The following is a 20,700-nucleotide window of genomic DNA, read 5'->3' on the forward strand; positions in this document are numbered from 1 at the left end:
ATTATGTAGAAGAAAAACGTCACTGCTCAGGTGAGGAAGGGAAAGATACTGATACTCTGCCAGAGAGAAAACTGAAAAATGCATCACAGCCTCACTGAACAAAGAAAATAAACAATCTAGGACATGGCATAACCTTTACACAATGAGATAAGAATCACAGAAACTCAGAAGCAAAGGCAGTGTTGAGGGGTGGGGGTAGTGTAATTGAGGCAAGTCCTCAAATGAGAGGGAAAGTCCAAATGCATATTAACCCTTATCTAGTCTCTGATCCTGACTTTGTGCTTGCTGAGCCAAGAATACTATTTCTCCATCTTGGAGGCGCACCAAATAGGTGCACACCCAAACATATGTGAATGTATACCTGTATATTTTTTGACTCAATGGGTATGGCAGTAGACTTCTTTGTTTCAGTGGCATGGAAAACATGATTCACTTGAGGATGGACTGCCACTATGTACCTCCATCATTCACCTTCCCCAGGACAGATCTGACACAAGTGACTGTCAAAAGGACAAAGGAGCAATTGTTTGGCCCTCAGTGGTTAGCTGCTTTAATGCAACATGTGGGTTACTGAACAGTAATCATTTCTAACCCTTTCAGCTAGGGTGGAAATATCTTCACCCCAAAGGTGTATTAAAGAGGATGTACACTTTATGAATTAGGGTTTGAAGTGACCTATAAATCATTATGTACTGCATTTCTACCTATAACCCCTTCACTTCAGAAAATCGCTGGGAGGGATCTTCAGTTTTCCTTTAAAACAATCGGCTTAGCATTCTTGCAATGCAGCATACATATACCATTTAATAATTAGACGAAATGTAAAGCATATTGTACAGGCGTGTCAGTTAACACTGTAACAATAACACGTTAAATCCTAGTTTTACTTAACAACCACTGGAGCCAGAACTAAAATTAGTTCCCACATAGAAAGGATTTTAAAGCATTTAATTTTGAGTGATACATTTTGCCTTTTTAAATTGTAATCTTTAGTCCTTTTATTGACTTGTCTTTTAAAATGTGACACTTGATATGAAAACCAATTTCTCAATTTCATTAATGTAAATACTTGAATGTCTTCATGCCCTTCTCTTTAATTACAGAATGAGTGCAGTCCATTGCCCCAGGTCGTACGCCGTGTTGCTTCCATGCCATGCAGGAGAAATGCAGATAACTTTACGTCCTTTTCTCCTGTGCTTAAACATTGGCGGGAAATCGAGTCCTCTCTCCCAGACAAAGCATCAACAGAGAAAGATGATGATGTAATGAAGATAAAATCAAGAGAGTTCTCTTTTGAATCCCGTTGTCTTCCCCCCTGCACACAGGAAACATCTTTGCATTTGAAAGGTCTGCTTGGGCGTTCCTCTTTTAGCTTTTACAACAATAAGCAGAGCGGGCAGGATGGTCTGTACAACACAGCATACGATGTCTTACAGTCCTGTCCTCATTGCAGTATCCTTCTGCCATCTCCAACTTTAAAGCAGCACGAGGTAAGAACAGCATACAAAACTCATACTGTCGTACTGTAGTGTACTGTAGTAATTTGTACTCCACTAGAGCTGAGGATAAGTTAAAGTAGCAAATTATACCTTTATTGATACATCTGCACCAAAAAGATCTCTTTTTAATTGGTGGATAGAAAATCACCTATTTTGAAAATACCTGTAGAAGATCTTGCTAATTTGTATTTAGTTACAGATAAGCACCACACCATAATTCCACAGTGGGTATCCTTCAAAGTTCTGTCTCTGGCAAACTCTGACATACTCACTTCCTATAAAGATGATGGGGGTCATTCTGACCTTGGCGGTCTTTTCGCAAGACCGCCGAGTTACCGCCGCGGTGAAGACCGCCGACCGCGGCGGTATGCCGCTGTGCGCATTCTGACCGCTGGGAGCGTTCCGCCGGAAAACCGCCAGCAGCCACACTGGCGGTCGGCGGGAAAGTGGAGACTGGTCAACCTCCACCGCCACGCCAGCAGAACACCGCCCACAGAATTACGACCCACATTTCTGTGTGGCGGTCTTCTGTTGGCGGTCTTCTGTTGGCGGTCACCTCCCCATGGCTCCTGTCACCTCCCGGAGGACCAACGCACAAGGTAAGTTGATCGTCCGTGAGGGGAGGGGGTGGGGGGGTGTTGTGTGATGTGTGCATGCATGGGGGTGTGCGTGTGAGTGTGTAGAGGGGGTGTGTGAGTGCGTGCATGCGGGCGGGGAGTGCTGCTGTGCCTATGGGCAATGTGTGTAGTTCGGCGGGTGCGCATGTCGGCATGTATGTGTGCGGGTATGTGTCCCCGTTGTGTATGTGTGTGTGTAGGGGGTGTGTATATGTGCATGTTGGGGGTGTGTGCATGTCGGGGTGCGTGTATGTGCATGTCGGGGTGGGGGTGGGGAGGGGGTTTGTACCACCTCTGGGGGGTGGCAGGGGGGTGGAGGGTGTGGGGGGAGGACTCGGGGGGGGCAGTGGGGGGTGGGGGAGACCCCTATCAGTGCCAGGGAAGGAATTCCCTGGCCCCGATAGTGCCTAACGCCATGGTTCGCATGGCGGTTCCCGAACGCCAGAAACCGCGGCGGTAAGCAGGGTCATGATACCGTTGGCGGTCTTGGGTCGACCGCCGGACCGGAGTGCGCAGACTCCAGCCCGTCGGTCATGACCGCCGTGGCTGTCGGAGTGGGGAAGTGGCGGTCGGTCGCGGCGGTGACCGCCGCGGTCAGAATGCCATTTTTAATACCGCCGGTATGTTCGCGGTCCGACCGCCGCCTCTCCGCCGACCGCCAAGGTCAGAATGAGGGCCGATGTGTTATGCATGTCCTTCATCAAAGCCCTCTCTGGGAATGCTGTTTCACCACTACTCACCATTATCAATGACTCCCTCACTCAGTGCATCTTCCCAGAAACTCCCAAGAAAAGCCACATTCCCCCACTCCTATAGAAACCTACACTAGACCTGATGATCTTGCCGACTACTGGCCCATCACTCACTTACTTTTCATCAGCAAGACCATTGGAAAATCACTTTACACTCAACTCCTCTATCATATCAGTGCTAGCCATCTGCATGACTACCAAGCTGGCTTCAAATCACACTACAGCACAGAGAGTACTACTTTATAAATGGCAGAAAATGCCCTCCTGACCTGGATGTCCAGTGTGTACCTGTAGCTGAACTCAGTGGCGTAGCGTGGGGGGTGCAGGGGGGGGCGGCCGCTCCGGGCGCAACATCTGGGGGGGGGGGCGCGCTCGCACTCGCGAGTGCTGAAATCCACGGGTTAGGGGGCGCAAATTACTTGCCTTGCCCCGGGTGCTGACAGCCCACGCTACGCCACTGGCTGAACTCACAAGTTAGCCTTGGGATTAGCTGTTTCCCTCATTGAAAAGAAAAATCCAGTTCATGCTGCAGATACATGGCATTGTTAAGTATGTAAGCTTCTAATTCATCATGCTCACAAACGTCTCTTGTTCCTTCGGTCCATTGATTGGGTGGAACTCACAATAGCTTTGGTATGGTTGCTGTGGCATCTGATACACCAGAGTACACAGGATGGAAAAGCAGAAACATGTGAGGATCCAGGAGCAAGCATCTGGACTTTTTCAATGTTTTAGAATGACTGACTGCATAATGGCCATCATGAAACCACTGTATTTTCCATGGAATGAAGGATCATAAAACAAATGCTGTAGCTGGGCACCATACAAGGTGCATGCTAGGGCAGCAGCTATATTATCTGTACCTGTTGTCCCAGTTACATCACCACAAAGACAATCTGCCATGCCTAATTCAGACAGAAAGAGAGCAACAAATCCATTTATCTTAGGCTAGAGTGCTGAACTTTGGAACTTCATGTTTCTCTCCTTTAGGATGGCATTCACTATCAAAACTTTCTTACTTATGAGAGTCTCAAAAATGAAAAGCTAGAGTTATTGGATTACTCTCAGTCATTTCTCTTTTAAAGGTTGCACCATACTGCACCTATATGTCACTTGGTCCCTTCCTGCTGTTTATTATTTAAAGCTATTTTTACTGGCAATATTGGTATTTTCCCGGGCACCCTTATTAGGTCAACGTAACATTTGAAAGTGATGTACCCTATATTTATTCCCTTGCACTACATTCTAAACTCTTTGACTGATTTGCACAAATTGCACTTTGTTCAATGTAAGCACAACTGTTAAATATGTCGGTTAAAATGGCACACCGTGGAGAGTGTATCTTTCTGTATTACAGGGATATTAATCCTTCCACGCTTTTAATGCTAACTTGCACCCAGCTGTCACTGCAGTGTTCTTTACCACGCTGTTTATAGATGCCATAATGTATAACATTTGTATTTGTAATGTGCTACTGATGTACAGCAATCAGACACCCATGAGATCAGGTCCATGCTTTAGAAGCATGTATACTTCATCATGATCTACAAATACATATTTGACTTCAAGTACCAGTCCCATGTTACTCTGCATGAGTGCTCAGTTCTAGTCCTCCAAAGAGAACTCTTTTATTAATCTGTCTAGCAAACCAGACAAACTAGTACCACCAGCTCAATGAAAATCAAATGTACAGGTTTTCTGCTGCTACCATGACAAAAGAGCCCTCAGTGCGAATGCAAGCATACTTCTAGGATAGAAATGTATATTGGAGTGCATCCAGGATTTTAGAAGTGGAAGCACAGAAAACGTAATTAAAGCAGTGGAGTCTGGCACAGGTTTGCAGAAAGGCTATTCAACTGTGCAGGCAATGGAATTAAGACTGCAGAGGAATCCTTATTAAAGGAAGAAGCAAACAGGAACATGCAACTCTCGATGAAACTAGAGATGCCAGTTCAGGTTTGCTAGCACACAGATTCACAGGTAAACCTCCAATTGAAAAAATGTAGCTATGTGTTTGGTATGTGTGTAATGCAAACCTTGCTAAAAGGTAGTGAAGTGCTGTACAGGGTCAAAGGCAAAGATATAGTCAACAAGTGAGTGGTGAGGTAGTGTTTTTTTTTGGAGTAGAAGTGGACAGCCACTACATCATGATGTGGTGTTCTTTAACCCCTTCGCTGCCAGGCCTTTCCCCCCTCCTGTGCTAGGCCTTTTTTTGCCTATTTGGAATAGTTCTCGCTTAGGCCCTCATAACTTTTTGTCCACATAAGCTACCCACGCCAAATTTGCGTCCTTTTTTTCCAACATCCTAGGGACTCTGGAGGTACCCAGACTTTGTGGGTTCCCCTGAAGGAGGCCAAGAAATTAGCCAAAATACAGTGAAAATTTCGTTTTTTTCAAACAAATGGGAAAAAGGGGCTGCAGAAGAAGGCTTGTGGTTTTTTCCGTGAAAATGGCATCAACAAAGGGTTTGCGGTGCTAAAATCACCAGCTTCACAGCTTTCAGGAACAGGCAGACTTGAATCAGAAAACCCAATTTTTCAACACAATTTTGGCATTTTACTGGGACATAGCCCATTTCTACTATTTTTTGTGCTTTCAGCCTCCTTCCAGTCAGTGACGGAAATGGGCGTGAAACCAATGCTGGATCCCAGAAACCTAAACATTTCCAAAAAGTAGACAACATTCTGAATTCAGCAAGGGAGTTGTGTAGATCCTACAAGGGTTTCCTACAGAAAATAACAACTGGAAAAAAAATATTGAAATTGAGGTAAAAAAACAGCAATTTTTCTCTACGTTTTACTCTGTAACTTTTTCCTGCAATGTCAGATTTTTGAAAGCAATATACCGTTACATCTGCTGGACTCTTCTGGTTGCGGGGATATATAAGGCTTGTAGGTTCATCAAGAACCCTAGGTACCCAGAGCCAATAAATGAGCTGCACCCTGCAGTGGGTTTTCATTCTATACCGGGTATACAGCAATTCATTTGCTGAAATATAAAGAGTGAAAAATAGCTATCAAGAAAACCTTTGTATTTCCAAAATCGGCACAAGATAAGGTGTTGAGGAGCAGTGGTTATTTGCACATCTCTGAATTCCGGGGTGCCCATACTAGCATGTGAATTACAGGGCATTACTCAAATAGACGTCTTTTTTACACACTCTCTTATATTTGGAAGGATAAAATGTAAAGAAAGACAAGGGGCAATAACACTTGTTTTGCTATTCTATGTTCCCCCAAGTCTCCAGATAAAAATGATACCTCACTTGTGTGGGTAGGCCTAGCGCCCGCGACAGGCAATGCCCCAAAACACAACGTGGACACATCCCATTTTTTGACAGAAAACAGAGGTGTTTTTTGCAAAGTGACTACCTGTAGATTTTGGCCTCTAGCTCAGCCGGCACCTAGAGAAAGCTACCAAACCTGTGCATTTTTTTAAACTAGAGACCTAGGGGAATCCAAGATGGGGTGACTTGTGGGGCTCTGACCAGGTTCTGTTACCCAGAATCCTTTGCAAACCTCAAAATTTGGCTAAAAAAACGTGTTTTCCTCACATTTCGGTGACTGAAAGTTCTGGAATCTGAGAGGAGCCACAAATTTCCTTCCACCCAGCGTTCCCCCAAGTCTCCCGATAAAAATGATACCTCACTTGTGTGGGTGGGCCAGGTGCCTGCAACAGAAAAAGGCCACAAACATGTAGAGATTATGGGGATAGCACAGCGAGTTGATAAGCACATATTCTTCTTTTACACATCTTTAGGCTGACTCTGCTTTCGGGGCCCACACAAGTGAGGTGTCATTTTACGTGGGAGACTGAGGGGAACGCTGGGGAGTAGGAATTTTGTGCTGGAGCGGTTGTCGTACAAACGAAAATCAGGACAATATGCTTTTTTAAGCAAATTTTGAGGTTTGCAGAGGAGTCTGGGTAAGAAAATGTTGGGGGATCCACGCAAGCCACACCTCCCTGGACTCCTTTGGGTGTCTAGTTTAAAAAAATGTCTGGGTTTGGTAGGTTTCCCTAGATGAAGGCTGCACCCAGGAACAAAAACATAGGTGCCCCCTCCACCCCAAACACAGGTAGTTTTGTAATATATCATTTTGATGTGTCCACATACGTCTGTGATGTGCCAAGCACTAAAATTGTGAAAAGAAATGCACTTAGGTTATGTGAAAAGGACCTATCACCCACCAACCAAGTTGGTGGCATGCTTCATCATCGGGGTCCCACCTGAGACACCTAGCGTGTCACAAGTGTGCTGCGACGCCTGATTACAGCGGAGCAGGTTTTGTCATTTGTACCACACATACTGGTTGGATTTGGCAAGAGGGTGAGTGATGGTTCAGTAGATCGAATTTTATTAACAAGAGATTTCCCAAAAGTGAAATGCACTGGTAATAACTGAAAGGCAAAAAACTGAACCAATGACTCACAGCTCATGAGCTGTAAAGCCACGGCAAGGCACCAACTGCTTTACAGTCCATTCACACACCTTTCATACATGACATACACAAGAACATTCACATCGCCAGCCACGGTCCCAGCACATTACAACACTCGCATCGACAGACAGTGCCAGTCAAGGGCCCATCACTTTCATACGCCCACATGCCTGATACAGCAATCACACCAGCTGATGAGTGTGTGGACTGGCGTTTGGCTGGCACCGCTAGCCAAGCGCCACCCCACCCATACCGCCAGCCAAGCGCCACCCCACGCAGACCGCCAGCCAAGCGCCACCCCACACACACCGCCAGCCAAGCGCCACCCCACGCACACCGCCAGCCAAGCGCCACCCCACGCACACCGCCAGCCAAGCGCCACCCCACCACACCGCCAGCCAAGCGCCACCCCACGCACACCGCCATCACTTTTTTTGTTGTTTATAAACAACAAAGAAACCACTAACTAATTATAAAATAAGTACAAAACTACAAACACAAAAGCTCTAACTAAATACATGACAGTAATGCCAACCGTGAAACTGAACATATGAAAATATAAAACAGGCAGTTTACGCTCACGGTATTTCCCAAACATTTTTCCTAGTGTGATAACTTCTGAAACAGCCGGGCACACACAGCCCAGGCTTTGAAGGGCATTCGGGGCAGTACATCCGGCTCTCCCTCCGGATTGCTCTCTGGGCACATACTCTACATTTCTTTGTGGGCAAGTCTTTTTTGGGAGTGGGAGGAATGTGATCTGGAAAGTGGCGATCTTTCAATCTAGCCACTTCCTCCACCACTTCTACTCTAGGAACTCTTGCCTGTTCCACCACAATAAGGTTCTCTATCACTGACTCCTGAAATTTAACAAATGTCATCCTCGACTCAGGTGAACAATCCTTGAACACAATAAAAGCATTAAAAGTTGCCAAATGAAATAAATGTAGAGCCAACTTTTTATACCACACATAAGACTTACGAAGAGCTGTGTAAGGTTCCAACCTCTGATCAACTCTATCAACACCACCCATGTGCCTATTGTAGTCCAAAATGCACGCAGGTTTGCGCACTTCCGCAACCTGACCCCAAACAGTCACAGGGGAAGTACTCTCATCATGGATGGTAGATAGCATGTACACATCCCTCCTGTCTGAAAATTTCAGAGCTAGCAGCTCATTATTCCGCAAGGCACTGCACTGGCCCCTCTCAAGTTTTTTACAGACAAGCTCCCTTGGATATCCTTTCCAGTTAGAATGGATTGTGCCACAAGCAACTCTAAACAACTCCTTGAACAACTGCACTCCAGTGTAGAAATTATCTACGTACAAATGGTGACCTTTGTTAAACAGTCGTCTACCAAGTTCCCACACAATTTTTCCGCTAACTCCAAAAGTGGCTGGACAACCAGGAGGGTCCATATTGGAATCCCTACCAGTGTAGACCCGGATATTATACACACATCCTGTACTGCTTTCTGACAGCATATACAATTTAATCCCATACCGTGCCCTCTTACTAGGAATGTACTGCTTAAAAACTAAACGCCCCTTGAAAAGGACCAAAGACTCGTCCACACTTATCTCTTTGCCTGGAACATAGACCTCTGAAAACCGATCCACAAAATGATCAAGGACAGGCCTAATCTTAAAAAGACGGTCACAATCAGGGTGATCTTGTGGCAAGGATAAAGCATTGTCTACAAAATGCAGCATACGAAGAAGAAGCAAATAGCGATTACGTGTCATAGTTGCAGGAAATATAGCCGTTGCCATCAAGGGACTAGTAGACCAATAAGAAGCCAGTGACGGCTTCCTGATCAACCCCATCAAAAAAGTCAAACGTAAAAACTTTTTCATCTCTTCCAGATATGTGGGAACCCACTGAGTAGCTCTAGACTAAGGCCTAAGTCTGGCAGCGTTGTCCCTCAAATATTGCTCTGCATACAAATTAGTCTGCTCCTCAATTTCTTCCAAAAATACATCGTCCATAAACAAGTGAAAGATATGGACAGGGAAAAAGTTTTCCGTATTGACTCTACACCCTGGGAGACCAGTAAATGCAGGTAACTTTGGCTGCTCCATGTTTGGGGCAATCCAGGTGACAGGTCTTCTAATGGGAAACCCTTCAGCCCCAGGCTGCTGCACTCTTGGCACATCAATGTCCTCCTCTAAAACAGGCCCTTCATCTGCACTGAGAGTAGCTTCCTCATCAGAAGAATACTCTCGGCCAGAAAAATCACTGCCAGAATCTCTCACTTCCTCCTCTGCCTTAGATGCAGAGTCAGCCTCGTAATCATGGTCTGAAGACGACTCAAAGAGCATGCCAAAAACCTGCTGAGCGGTCACTCTGTGGCTAGCCATGATCCTCACTAACAACAAATGGATTGCCAACAACAACTAGCACTAAAATAAGTAATAAACAAAGTTGTAGCTTTATCATAAAGAGTTATGTACTAAAAAACGATACCACTCACTTGCCTGAAAAAGCTACTCACCAGCAACTACTCTGCACAGACACAGCAATCACCAATGATATCCCACTAAAAAGAAAAAAGAAAAAAGAAAATTAGACATATGACAACACAAATATAATTGTGCTCAAATCTAAGGACAATTTCACACACAATACTGCATTTAGTACACCACCTACAAACATGTAATTCATGCATGTCAACAATACTCCTTTGGAGTAAATTGCTTTCACTTACCTAAAACATGCAACTATACAAACCGCAGGAAAACTACTGCCAAAACCGCAAGGATCCACAGCAAAGGAAGCAAAAGCTTTGAACTAGAACAAAAAGAAGAAATAAACTGTTACAATCACAAATACAAATACTTCGCCAGTTGACAAACACCCCGCCACCAAGAACTTAGAAATTGTCCCTGGTGCCTAAGTGGCTTCTGCTCCACTAGGAGGCACATGGGCTTAAAAAAAATAGGCTGTTCTGCCCCCAAGTTGGGCAGAAATGGCCAACAGCTCTGTACCCTGATTGGGGGGCGGCCCTTGCCAAAGGGGGCGAATGGGGGTGCCCCAGCACAAAAAAAACAAAGGGAACCAAAAACTAAAATCTCTGACATCTTGGTGCCTTCTGCCCCCCTTGGGGGTAGATGGGCTAACAAAAATAGGCTGATCTGCCTCCAAGGTGGGCAGAAATGGCCATCACTAATGTGCCCCCTTTGGGGGGGTGACCCTTGCCTAAGGTGCCGCCCCCCCACACACACAAAACACACACACGATCCCTGGTGCCTAAGTGGATTCTGCCCCCCTTGGGGGCAGATGGGCGTAAAAAAACAGCTCTGTGCCCCCTTTAGGGGGAGACCCTTGCCAAAGGGGGCACCCCCAGCACAAAACAAAAAAAGGGGAACAAAATAAAAAATCCCTCGCGTATTGGTGGTTTGTGCCCTCCTTGGTGGCAGATGGGCCTACAAAAATAGGCCCATCTGCCCCCAAGGGGGGCAGAGATAGCCAATATGAAATTTCCCCACTTTGCCCAAGGGGTGCCCCCAAACACACAGAACACACACACACCACACAATCCCTGGCACTTAGTGGGTTTCGACCCCCTCGGGTGCCAGATCGTCCAAAAACATGTCCGATCTAGCCCCGGAGGGGGGTCCGAAACATTTAATAAAGTTCGATGGCATGTGTAGCTGCAGATACACATGTTGTGCATAGCCCGCCATCTGATGTTGGGTCGGAGTGTTACAAGTTGTTTTTCTTCGAAGAAGTCTTTCGAGTCACGAGACCGAGGGACTCCTCCTCTTTTGCTTCCATTGCGCATGGGCGTCGACTCCATCTTCGATTGTTTTCTTTCCGCCATCGGGTTCGGACGTGTTCCTTTTCGCTCCGGGTTTCGGAACGGAAAGATAGTTAAAAATTCGGAAAATTACGTTAGTATTGTTGCGTTCGGGATCGGGTTAGATAGAATCGACACCGAATCGAATCGTGAAGAGCTCCGGTAGCCCTTCTGGGTAATTTCGATCCCCCGTCGGGGCCTGGTCGGCCCGACCGCGTGTAACATCGAAGCTGATGGAACGGACCCCGTTCCGATTCTGTCCTAAATGCCACAACAAATACCCATATACAGACCAACATTTGGTCTGTAACCTGTGCCTGTCGCCCGAGCACAAGGAAGAAACTTGTGAGGCCTGTCGTGCGTTTCGATCCCGAAAAACGCTCCGTGACCGGCGAGCCAGAAGATTACAGATGGCGTCCACGCCGACAGGACACCGAGAGTTCGAGGAACAAGGAGAAGAAGAGGAAGCCTTCTCTATCCATGAATCGGACTCGGAGGAATTCGACGTCCACGAAACAGTGAGTAAGACGTCGAAGCCAGCACACAAGAAAACAGACAAGGCCCAGGGGACGCCACTGCCAACAGGCCATGGCTCAACCCATAAAGTCGGTGACCGCCCATCGGCACCAAAAAAGGCCGAACTAGTGCCGAGATCGTCCGACTCGGGTCGAGACACAGGCACGCAGCAATCTCGGGACCGAGAAAGTGCTGCCGACAAAGATCGACGCCGAGACAGCGGAGCCAAAGCTGCTCGACGCAGAGACAGCGGCACCGAGGAGGATCGACGCCGAGAAATTTCGACTCCAAAAAAGAGAAAAGTCGCCTCGGAGCCGAAAAAGAGTAAGGACATAGTTTTGGTGCCGAAACGACCGGCAACCGAGCCAACTACCAGCTCCTATTCAGAGGAGCAATCACTGTCGTCTCAATTGCGCAGACATAGATTCGAGGACGAGTTACAATCCACTGAAGTGGACCACACTCAAAAGCGGATCTTTATACAGAGTGGAACAGGGAAGATCAGCACCCTTCCCCCTATTAGGAGAAAAAGGAGACTTGAGTTCCAAACACAGGAACAAGCACCACAAACAAAAGTGGTCAAGAAGGTAACTCCGCCACCCTCTCCTCCACCTGTAACTCACATATCACCGGCACAGACTCTGTCACACTCACCGGCTCACACCACCATGAGCCAAGATGACCAGGACGCTTGGGACCTATACGACGCCCCAGTGTCAGACAACAGTCCGGAGGCGTATCCTTCCAAGCCCTCACCACCAGAGGACAGCACAGCGTATTCACAGGTGGTAGCTAGGGCAGCAGAGTTCCATAACGTGTCGCTACACTCGGAACCTGTCGAGGATGACTTCCTTTTCAACACCCTCTCCTCCACCCATAGCACCTACCAGAGCCTGCCTATGCTCCCAGGAATGCTAAGGCACGCAAAGCAAATCTTCAAAGAGCCTGTCAAGAGTAGAGCAATAACACCAAGGGTGGAAAAGAAATATAAAGCACCGCCCACAGACCCTGCTTTCCTCACCTCACAACTGCCACCAGATTCAGTTGTAGTAGGGGCAGCTCGCAAGAGAGCCAACTCTCACACATCAGGCGATGCACCACCCCCGGATAAAGAAAGCCGCAAGTTCGACGCAGCCGGAAAAAGGGTCGCAGTACAAGCTGCAAACCAGTGGCGCATCGCTAACTCTCAAGCGCTCCTAGCGCGATATGACAGAGCCCATTGGGACGAGATGCAGCACCTCATCGAGCATCTACCCAAAGATTTACAAAAAAGGGCGAAACAGGTGGTTGAGGAGGGACAAAACATCTCCAATAACCAAATACGCTCCTCTATGGATGCAGCGGACACAGCTGCAAGAACAATTAACACAGCAGTAACCATAAGAAGGCACGCGTGGTTACGAACATCTGGCTTTAAACCGGAGATACAGCAAGCGGTGCTCAATATGCCATTCAATGAGCAACAATTGTTCGGACCTGAAGTGGACACGGCAATTGAGAAGCTAAAAAAGGACACTGACACTGCCAAGGCCATGGGCGCACTCTATTCCCCGCAGGGCAGAGGCACTTTCGGCACCTTCCGCAAAACAACCTTCAGAGGGGGGTTTCGGGGTCAGGCCACACAAGACAGTACATCACATTCAACACCGTCTACCTACCAGGGACAGTACCAAAGGGGAGGTTTTCGGGGCCAATACAGAGGAGGACAATTCCCTAGAAACAGGGGAAAATTTCAAAGCCCAAAAACACCTACAACCAAACAGTGACTCACAGGTCACTCATCCCCTCCACACAACACCAGTGGGGGGAAGAATAAGTCAGTATTACCAATCTTGGGAGGAAATAACAACAGACACTTGGGTCTTAGCAATTATCCAACATGGTTATTGCATAGAATTTCTCAAAATCCCTCCAAACATACCACCAAAAACACAGAATATATCAAAACAGCATTCAGACCTTCTGGAAATAGAAGTGCAAGCATTACTGCAAAAGAACGCAATAGAACTGGTACCAGGTACACAAATAAACACAGGAGTTTACTCACTGTACTTTCTAATACCAAAAAAGGACAAAACACTGAGACCAATCCTAGATCTCAGAACACTAAACACCTACATCAAATCAGAACACTTTCACATGGTCACGCTACAAGAAGTGTTACCATTGCTAAAGCAACAAGACTACATGACAACCTTAGATCTCAAAGACGCGTATTTCCACATACCGGTACATCCCTCGCACAGGAAATACCTAAGGTTCGTATTCAAAGGAATACATTACCAATTCAAAGTATTGCCGTTCGGTATAACAACCGCACCAAGAGTCTTTACAAAATGCCTAGCAGTAGTAGCTGCACACATCAAAAGGCAGCAAATACACGTATTCCCGTATCTAGACGATTGGCTAATCAAGACCAACTCACTGACAAAGTGTTCACACCACACAGATCAGGTCATACAAACCCTCTACAAACTCGGTTTCTCCGTCAACTATGCAAAATCACACATTCTGCCATGCAAAGTACAGCAATACCTAGGAGCAACAATAGACACAACAAGGGGAATAGCCACTCCAAGTCCACAAAGGGTTCAAAATTTCCTAAAAGTTATACAAACCATGTATCCAACACAAAAAATACAGGCAAAGATGGTATTACAACTCCTAGGCATGATGTCCTCATGCATAGCCATTGTCCCGAACGCAAGACTGCACATGAGGCCCTTACAACAGTGCCTAGCATCACAATGGTCACAAGCACAGGGTCACCTTCTAGATCTGGTGTTGATAGACCGCCAAACATACATCTCGCTTCTATGGTGGAACAGTATAAATTTAAACAAAGGGCAGCCTTTCCAAGACCCAGTGCCACAATACGTGATAACAACAGATGCTTCCATGACAGGGTGGGGAGCACACCTCAATCAACACAGCATCCAAGGACAATGGGACGTACATCAAACAAAGCTGCATATAAATCACCTCGAACTGCTAGCAGTTTTCCTAGCGTTAAAAGCATTCCAACCCATCATAACCCACAAGTACATTCTTGTCAAAACAGACAACATGACAACAATGTATTATCTAAACAAACAGGGGGGACACACTCGACACAGCTGTGCCTTCTGGCACAAAAAATATGGCAATGGGCAATTCACAACCACATTCGCCTAATAGCACAGTTTATTCCAGGGATCCAGAATCAACTTGCAGACAATCTCTCTCGAGATCACCAACAGGTCCACGAATGGGAAATTCACCCCCAAATTCTAAACACTTACTTCAAACTTTGGGGAACACCTCAAATAGACTTATTTGCAACAAAGGAGAACGCAAAATGCCAAAACTTCGCATCCAGATACCCACACAGGCAGTCTCAAGGCAATGCCCTATGGATGAACTGGTCAGGGATATTTGCGTACGCTTTTCCCCCTCTCCCTCTCCTTCCATATCTAGTAAACAAATTGAGTCAAAACAAACTCAAACTCATACTGATAGCACCAACATGGGCAAGGCAACCTTGGTACACAACACTGCTAGACCTATCAGTAGTACCCCACGTCAAGTTGCCCAACAGGCCAGATCTGTTAACACAACACAAACAACAGATCAGGCATCCAAACCCAGCATCGCTGAATCTAGCAATCTGGCTCCTGAAATCCTAGAATTCGGACACTTAAACCTCACACAAGAATGTATGGAAGTCATAAAGCAAGCTAGAAGACCATCCACTAGACACTGCTATGCAAGCAAATGGAAAAGGTTTGTTTGCTACTGCCATCATAATCAAATTCAACCATTACACGCATCTCCAAAGGATGTAGTGGGTTACTTACTACACTTACAAAAATCGAACCTGGCCTTCTCTTCCATTAAAATACACCTCGCAGCAATATCTGCATACCTGCAGATTACCCATTCAACTTCACTATTTAGGATACCTGTCATTAAAGCGTTTATGGAAGGCCTCAAAAGAATTATACCACCAAGGACACCACCCGTTCCTTCATGGAACCTCAACATCGTCTTAACAAGACTCATGGGTCCACCTTTTGAACCCATGCATTCTTGCGAAATACAATTCCTAACCTGGAAAGTTGCATTTCTCATCGCCATCACATCTCTAAGAAGAGTAAGTGAAATTCAGGCGTTTACAATACAAGAACCTTTTATCCAAATACACAAAAATAAGGTAGTCCTAAGAACCAATCCTAAATTTCTACCAAAGGTTATTTCACCGTTCCACTTAAATCAAACGGTAGAACTACCAGTGTTCTTCCCACAGCCAGACTCAGTAGCTGAAAGGGCACTACATACATTAGACATCAGAAGAGCACTAATGTACTACATTGACAGAACAAAAGACATCAGAAAAACTAAACAACTGTTTATTGCATTCCAAAAACCTCATACAGGAAACCCAATATCAAAACAAGGTATAGCCAGATGGATAGTTAAATGCATCCAAATCTGCTACCTTAAAGCAAAAAGGGAGCTGCCCATTACACCAAGGGCACACTCAACCCGAAAGAAAGGCGCTAGCATGGCCTTCCTAGGGAATATTCCAATGCACGAGATATGTAAGGCAGCCACATGGTCTACGCCTAACACATTTACTAAGCACTACTGTGTAGAGGTGCTGTCCGCACAACAAGCCACAGTAGGTCAAGCCGTACTAAGAACTTTATTTCAGACTACTTCCACTCCTACAGGCTGAGCCACCGCTTTTGGGGAGATAACTGCTTACTAGTCTATGCACAACATGTGTATCTGCAGCTACACATGCCATCGAACTGAAAATGTCACTTACCCAGTGTACATCTGTTCGTGGCATTAGTCGCTGCAGATTCACATGTGCCCACCCGCCTCCCCGGGAGCCTGTAGCCGTTTGGAAGTTATCTTCAACTTTGTACATTTGTAAATATATTATTTAAACCTTAATTGGTACATACTTATTCACTCCATTGCATGGGCACTATTACTAACACACACAACTCCTACCTCACCCTCTGCGGGGAAAACAATCGAAGATGGAGTCGACGCCCATGCGCAATGGAAGCAAAAGAGGAGGAGTCCCTCGGTCTCGTGACTCGAAAGACTTCTTCGAAGAAAAACAACTTGTAACACTCCGACCCAACACCAGATGGCGGGCTATGCACAACATGTAAATCTGCAGCGACTAATGCCACGAACAGATGTACACTGGGTAAGTGACATTTTCATTATTGCCCCCGGGGCAGCGACCCTTGCCTAAGGGGTCGCTGCCCAAAAACATAAAGAAAAGAACATTCCTGGTGTCTAGTGGTTTTCGGACACTCCCCCCCCCCCCCCCGGGGGCAGATAAGCCGAAAAATTGGCCGATCTGCCCCCCGGGGGGGGGGGGGGGGCTGGGGGGCAAAATAGGATTAAAAAAAAATAGCCCCTAATGGGAGCAACCCTTGCCCAAGGGGTCGCTCCCAAAATACATTACAAAAATCAAATCCCTGGTGTCTAGTGGTTTTTGGACTCCCCTGGGGGCAGATCGGCCAAAAAATCGGCCGATCTCCCCCCAGGTGGGGGGGGGGCGAAATAGGATTAAAAAAAATAGCCCCCCATGGGAGCGACCCTTGCCGAAGGGTTCGCTCCCAAAATAATTGTGAAAAATGAAATCCCTGGTGTCTAGTGGTTTTCGCCCCCCCCCGAGGGCAGGTCAGCCAAAAAAACACCCAATCTGCTCCGTGAGCAAAATACGAAATAAGATAGCCGATCTAGCCCCGGAGGGGGGACCGAAACATTTAATAAATTATTGCCCCCGGGGCAGCGACCCTTGCCTAAGGGGTCGCTGCCCAAAAACATAAAGAAAAGAAAATTCCTGGTGTCTAGTGGTTTTCGGACACTCCCCCCCCCCACCCGGGGGCAGATCAGCCGAAAAATCTGCCGATCTGCCCCCCGGGGGGGGGGGTGGGGGGGGGGTCAAAATAGGATAAAAAAAAAAATAGCCCCTAATGGGAGCAACCCTTGCCCAAGGGGTGGCTCCCAAAATACATTACAAAAATCAAATCCCTGGTGTCTAGTGGTTTTTGGCCTCCCCTGGGGGCAGATCGGCCAAAAAATCGGCCGATCTCCCCCCAGGTGGGGGGGCGAAATAGGATTAAAAAAATAGCCCCCCATGGGAGCGACCCTTGCCCAAGGGGTCGCTCCCAAAATAATTGTGAAAAATGAAATCCCTGGTGTCTAGTGGTTTTCGCCCCCCCGAGGGCAGGTCAGCCAAAAAATCACCCAATCTGCTCCCGGGGGGGGGGGGGAAGCAAAATATGAAATAAGATAGCCCCCCATGGGACCGACCCTTGCCCAAGGGGTCGCTCCCAAAATACAATACATAAACAAATCCCTGGTGGCTAGTGGGCATTTTTGCTCCACGATCGCGGGCCCTGGCCCCCCCATGGGCCGGGTGCAGGACGAGGTGATCTCTTCCAAGGCACCCAGGAACCGGTGCCTTGGACGAGATCACCTTGTCCAAGGCACCCTACGGGTTAAAGAGATTTGTCTTCAACTCTTTTATAAATTCAAGCAGGGTTCAGTGGGGCCTGAGTGATACAGGTGTGCTGTTCCACACTCTGGGTATGTAAATGAAGAAGGCCTGTTGCCTTGTTTTTTTCTTTTTTGCACTTCTTTGCCCCTTTCTGTTCGACTGTAAAAAACAAAGGGTTGCTTGTTATGATGGCTTTGTAAACGATGTATACAAAGAAGTGCCTGTCCAGCTGTTATTTTTCTTTATGTATGACATACAGGACACCTTAATACTCGTGTATCAAACACACATTAAAAAGCCAACTTAAATTACCTCCAATCATCATGTTTTTTTTCATTTCAAGAGATAAGTCGGAGTATACGGCAACGTGTTATCATCAGTCAGCTTAGTTCAAATCATATTTGTTCTTATTTGTACCCTTGAAAGACCATAATGAAGTAACACTTTGAAAAAATAAGCCAAAATGAATGAATGTTAAATAATGATTTTTTTGTTAAAAACAGATGTATGGGTTTTGTTCTTGAACATCAGTCCAATTTTCAGAAACAAAGGTTGTTCTATACTCCAATAAACACATTCAGCTAACAAGGTGTAGGCTAGATAGTGGCCAAGGCCATTCTCTACTGGGTAATCTATGGCCCTTTTAGAAATTTGTAAATGATGCAACTGGTTGGTTATGAAGATCATGCAGATTTTCAGAAAGATCAAGCGAAGTTCCATGTCTATAAGGTGATGTGATCATATTTCTTCAGGCCCCAAATGACAAGTGCTGTGGCATGCAGGGTGCCCTCATGGCAAATAATAAGAATTCAGTATTGCAGGGCTCAGTGCCATGGGAGTGATGGACATATAGATCTGAATGAGGTGCAGGCAGTGTTTAATGTCTATGATCTCTGGAGTGAGGGGCACTTTCAAGTACAGTAGTGTATCATTGGCATGTTTGTGAATTTTGATGCTATTGTGGAGAGTAGAGCCCAAGTGACTCTATAAAGACTTTGAAGACGACAAGCTGAACCCTGCAGGACTCCAGAGATTGTAGGGATATTCGGGGTCCCCGTATGCATTGACTAGTGGTAGTTGGATCAAGTAGAAGAGACAGAGAAGCATGTTGCCAATGAATACCGTTCAAGATGTCAGGGTGTGGATTAGGGTGGGATGATAGATGCCACGGAAGGTGCACGGGAGGTCCAGCAATAGAATGGCAACTAGTATGAAAAGTAATTAATTATTGTAAAGTAATACACGAAGACCTTCTTTCATTTCTGATATTACAGATACTACTTCAAACATTCCCAGTCTCCTGAGACAGCCGGAATTTGAATCTCTAGTTTAGTCAATACGATGTGCATGTATAACTGAATCTGCTGAATTCTGATTGGTTCATGGTTATTAGGGTTGGGTTTGTGATTGGTAGTAGGGTTGAGATTCTGATAGGTTCCTGGTTATTAGGGTTGGGTTTGCATTGGTAGTAGGGTTGGGATTCGTATTGGTTTCTGGTTCTAGGGTTGGGGTTGTGATTGGTTGTCAGGTTTAGGGGTATGATTGGTGATTAGGGTTGGGTCTCCCATTGGCTGTGCGATTTAGGGTTACAAATCTGATTGGTTAGGACTAGGTTTCTATTGGCCAGTAGGGCTATTTAAGCCTAGGGCTCAGGACGTCTCAGCTCGGGCGTCGAGGCTAAGGGTGGAGAGGACAAGGGCAGCTGCCTGTTTGGGCCTGGTCGGGACAGGTAGTGCCTAGGGCCAGAAATGCTGCCCAACTTCCCATTTATCAGAAAGGAACTTAGGGCCAGATGTAGCAAAGGGTTTTTCCCATTCTGTGTCAATGGGAAAATGTGTTTGTACATATGGCCCTTACTCCCTACACATCCATCAACATACAAACACATTATCTGCAAAGACATCCAACTTTTGCATCACAAATGGACCACATACAGATTGCAAAGTCTCATTATCCAACACAGTACCCCATATACAACACCTATGCACATATCCACCACAACTACAACAGTAAAACACCTTCATTCTCACAGCAAACACTACTCTGTCCACTCCCACTAACACAACCTGCCATCGCCCACACAACACAAAACCACATTATATATTACTTTCAGCCATCCAGATACACACTCCCTGTTCATACAAACCAACAGCACTATCTTCTATTTGCTCAACACAGACCCCTTGTCATCATGACAGTACCTAAACCCAGCCTTCCAACACACCATCTACAAACGCCCTTCCCCTCTCTTCACCAATTACACACAACCATACAATCCTCACACTCCACGCCACCACACATATTACCTCTTTCAGTCATCACAACTAACACAAACTCCCCTGACACACATCCATCCCCTCTTACACACCTCATACACCCATGTCCAAAACACATCAACACCCCCTGTAATAATCTACTTCCACTCACCAGCACTAACTCACATACAAATCCCTCACAGAAAACCACTACATCAATATCCCCTCTCACTATTCCACAAAAACAATACAGGCCACACACATAAGCACATCAAATCAGCACAAACGTTCATTATACTTATTGTCCCA

At 46.2% G+C, this 20,700-nt stretch overlaps 1 protein-coding gene across 1 annotated transcript in view; it reads left to right on the forward strand.

Moving 5' to 3' along the window:
• XAF1 (XIAP associated factor 1) overlaps positions 1 to 20,700 on the forward strand; it is a 120,076-nt gene that overhangs the window by 62,146 nt on the left and 37,230 nt on the right. The window contains exon 7 of the mRNA XM_069217221.1: positions 1,104 to 1,490. Within this exon, the coding sequence (XP_069073322.1) occupies positions 1,104 to 1,490 (387 nt within the window). The remainder of the gene's footprint in view (positions 1 to 1,103; positions 1,491 to 20,700) is intronic.

This window comes from Pleurodeles waltl, chromosome 12 (assembly GCF_031143425.1).
Source record: "Pleurodeles waltl isolate 20211129_DDA chromosome 12, aPleWal1.hap1.20221129, whole genome shotgun sequence".
Lineage (NCBI taxonomy): Eukaryota > Metazoa > Chordata > Amphibia > Caudata > Salamandridae > Pleurodeles > Pleurodeles waltl.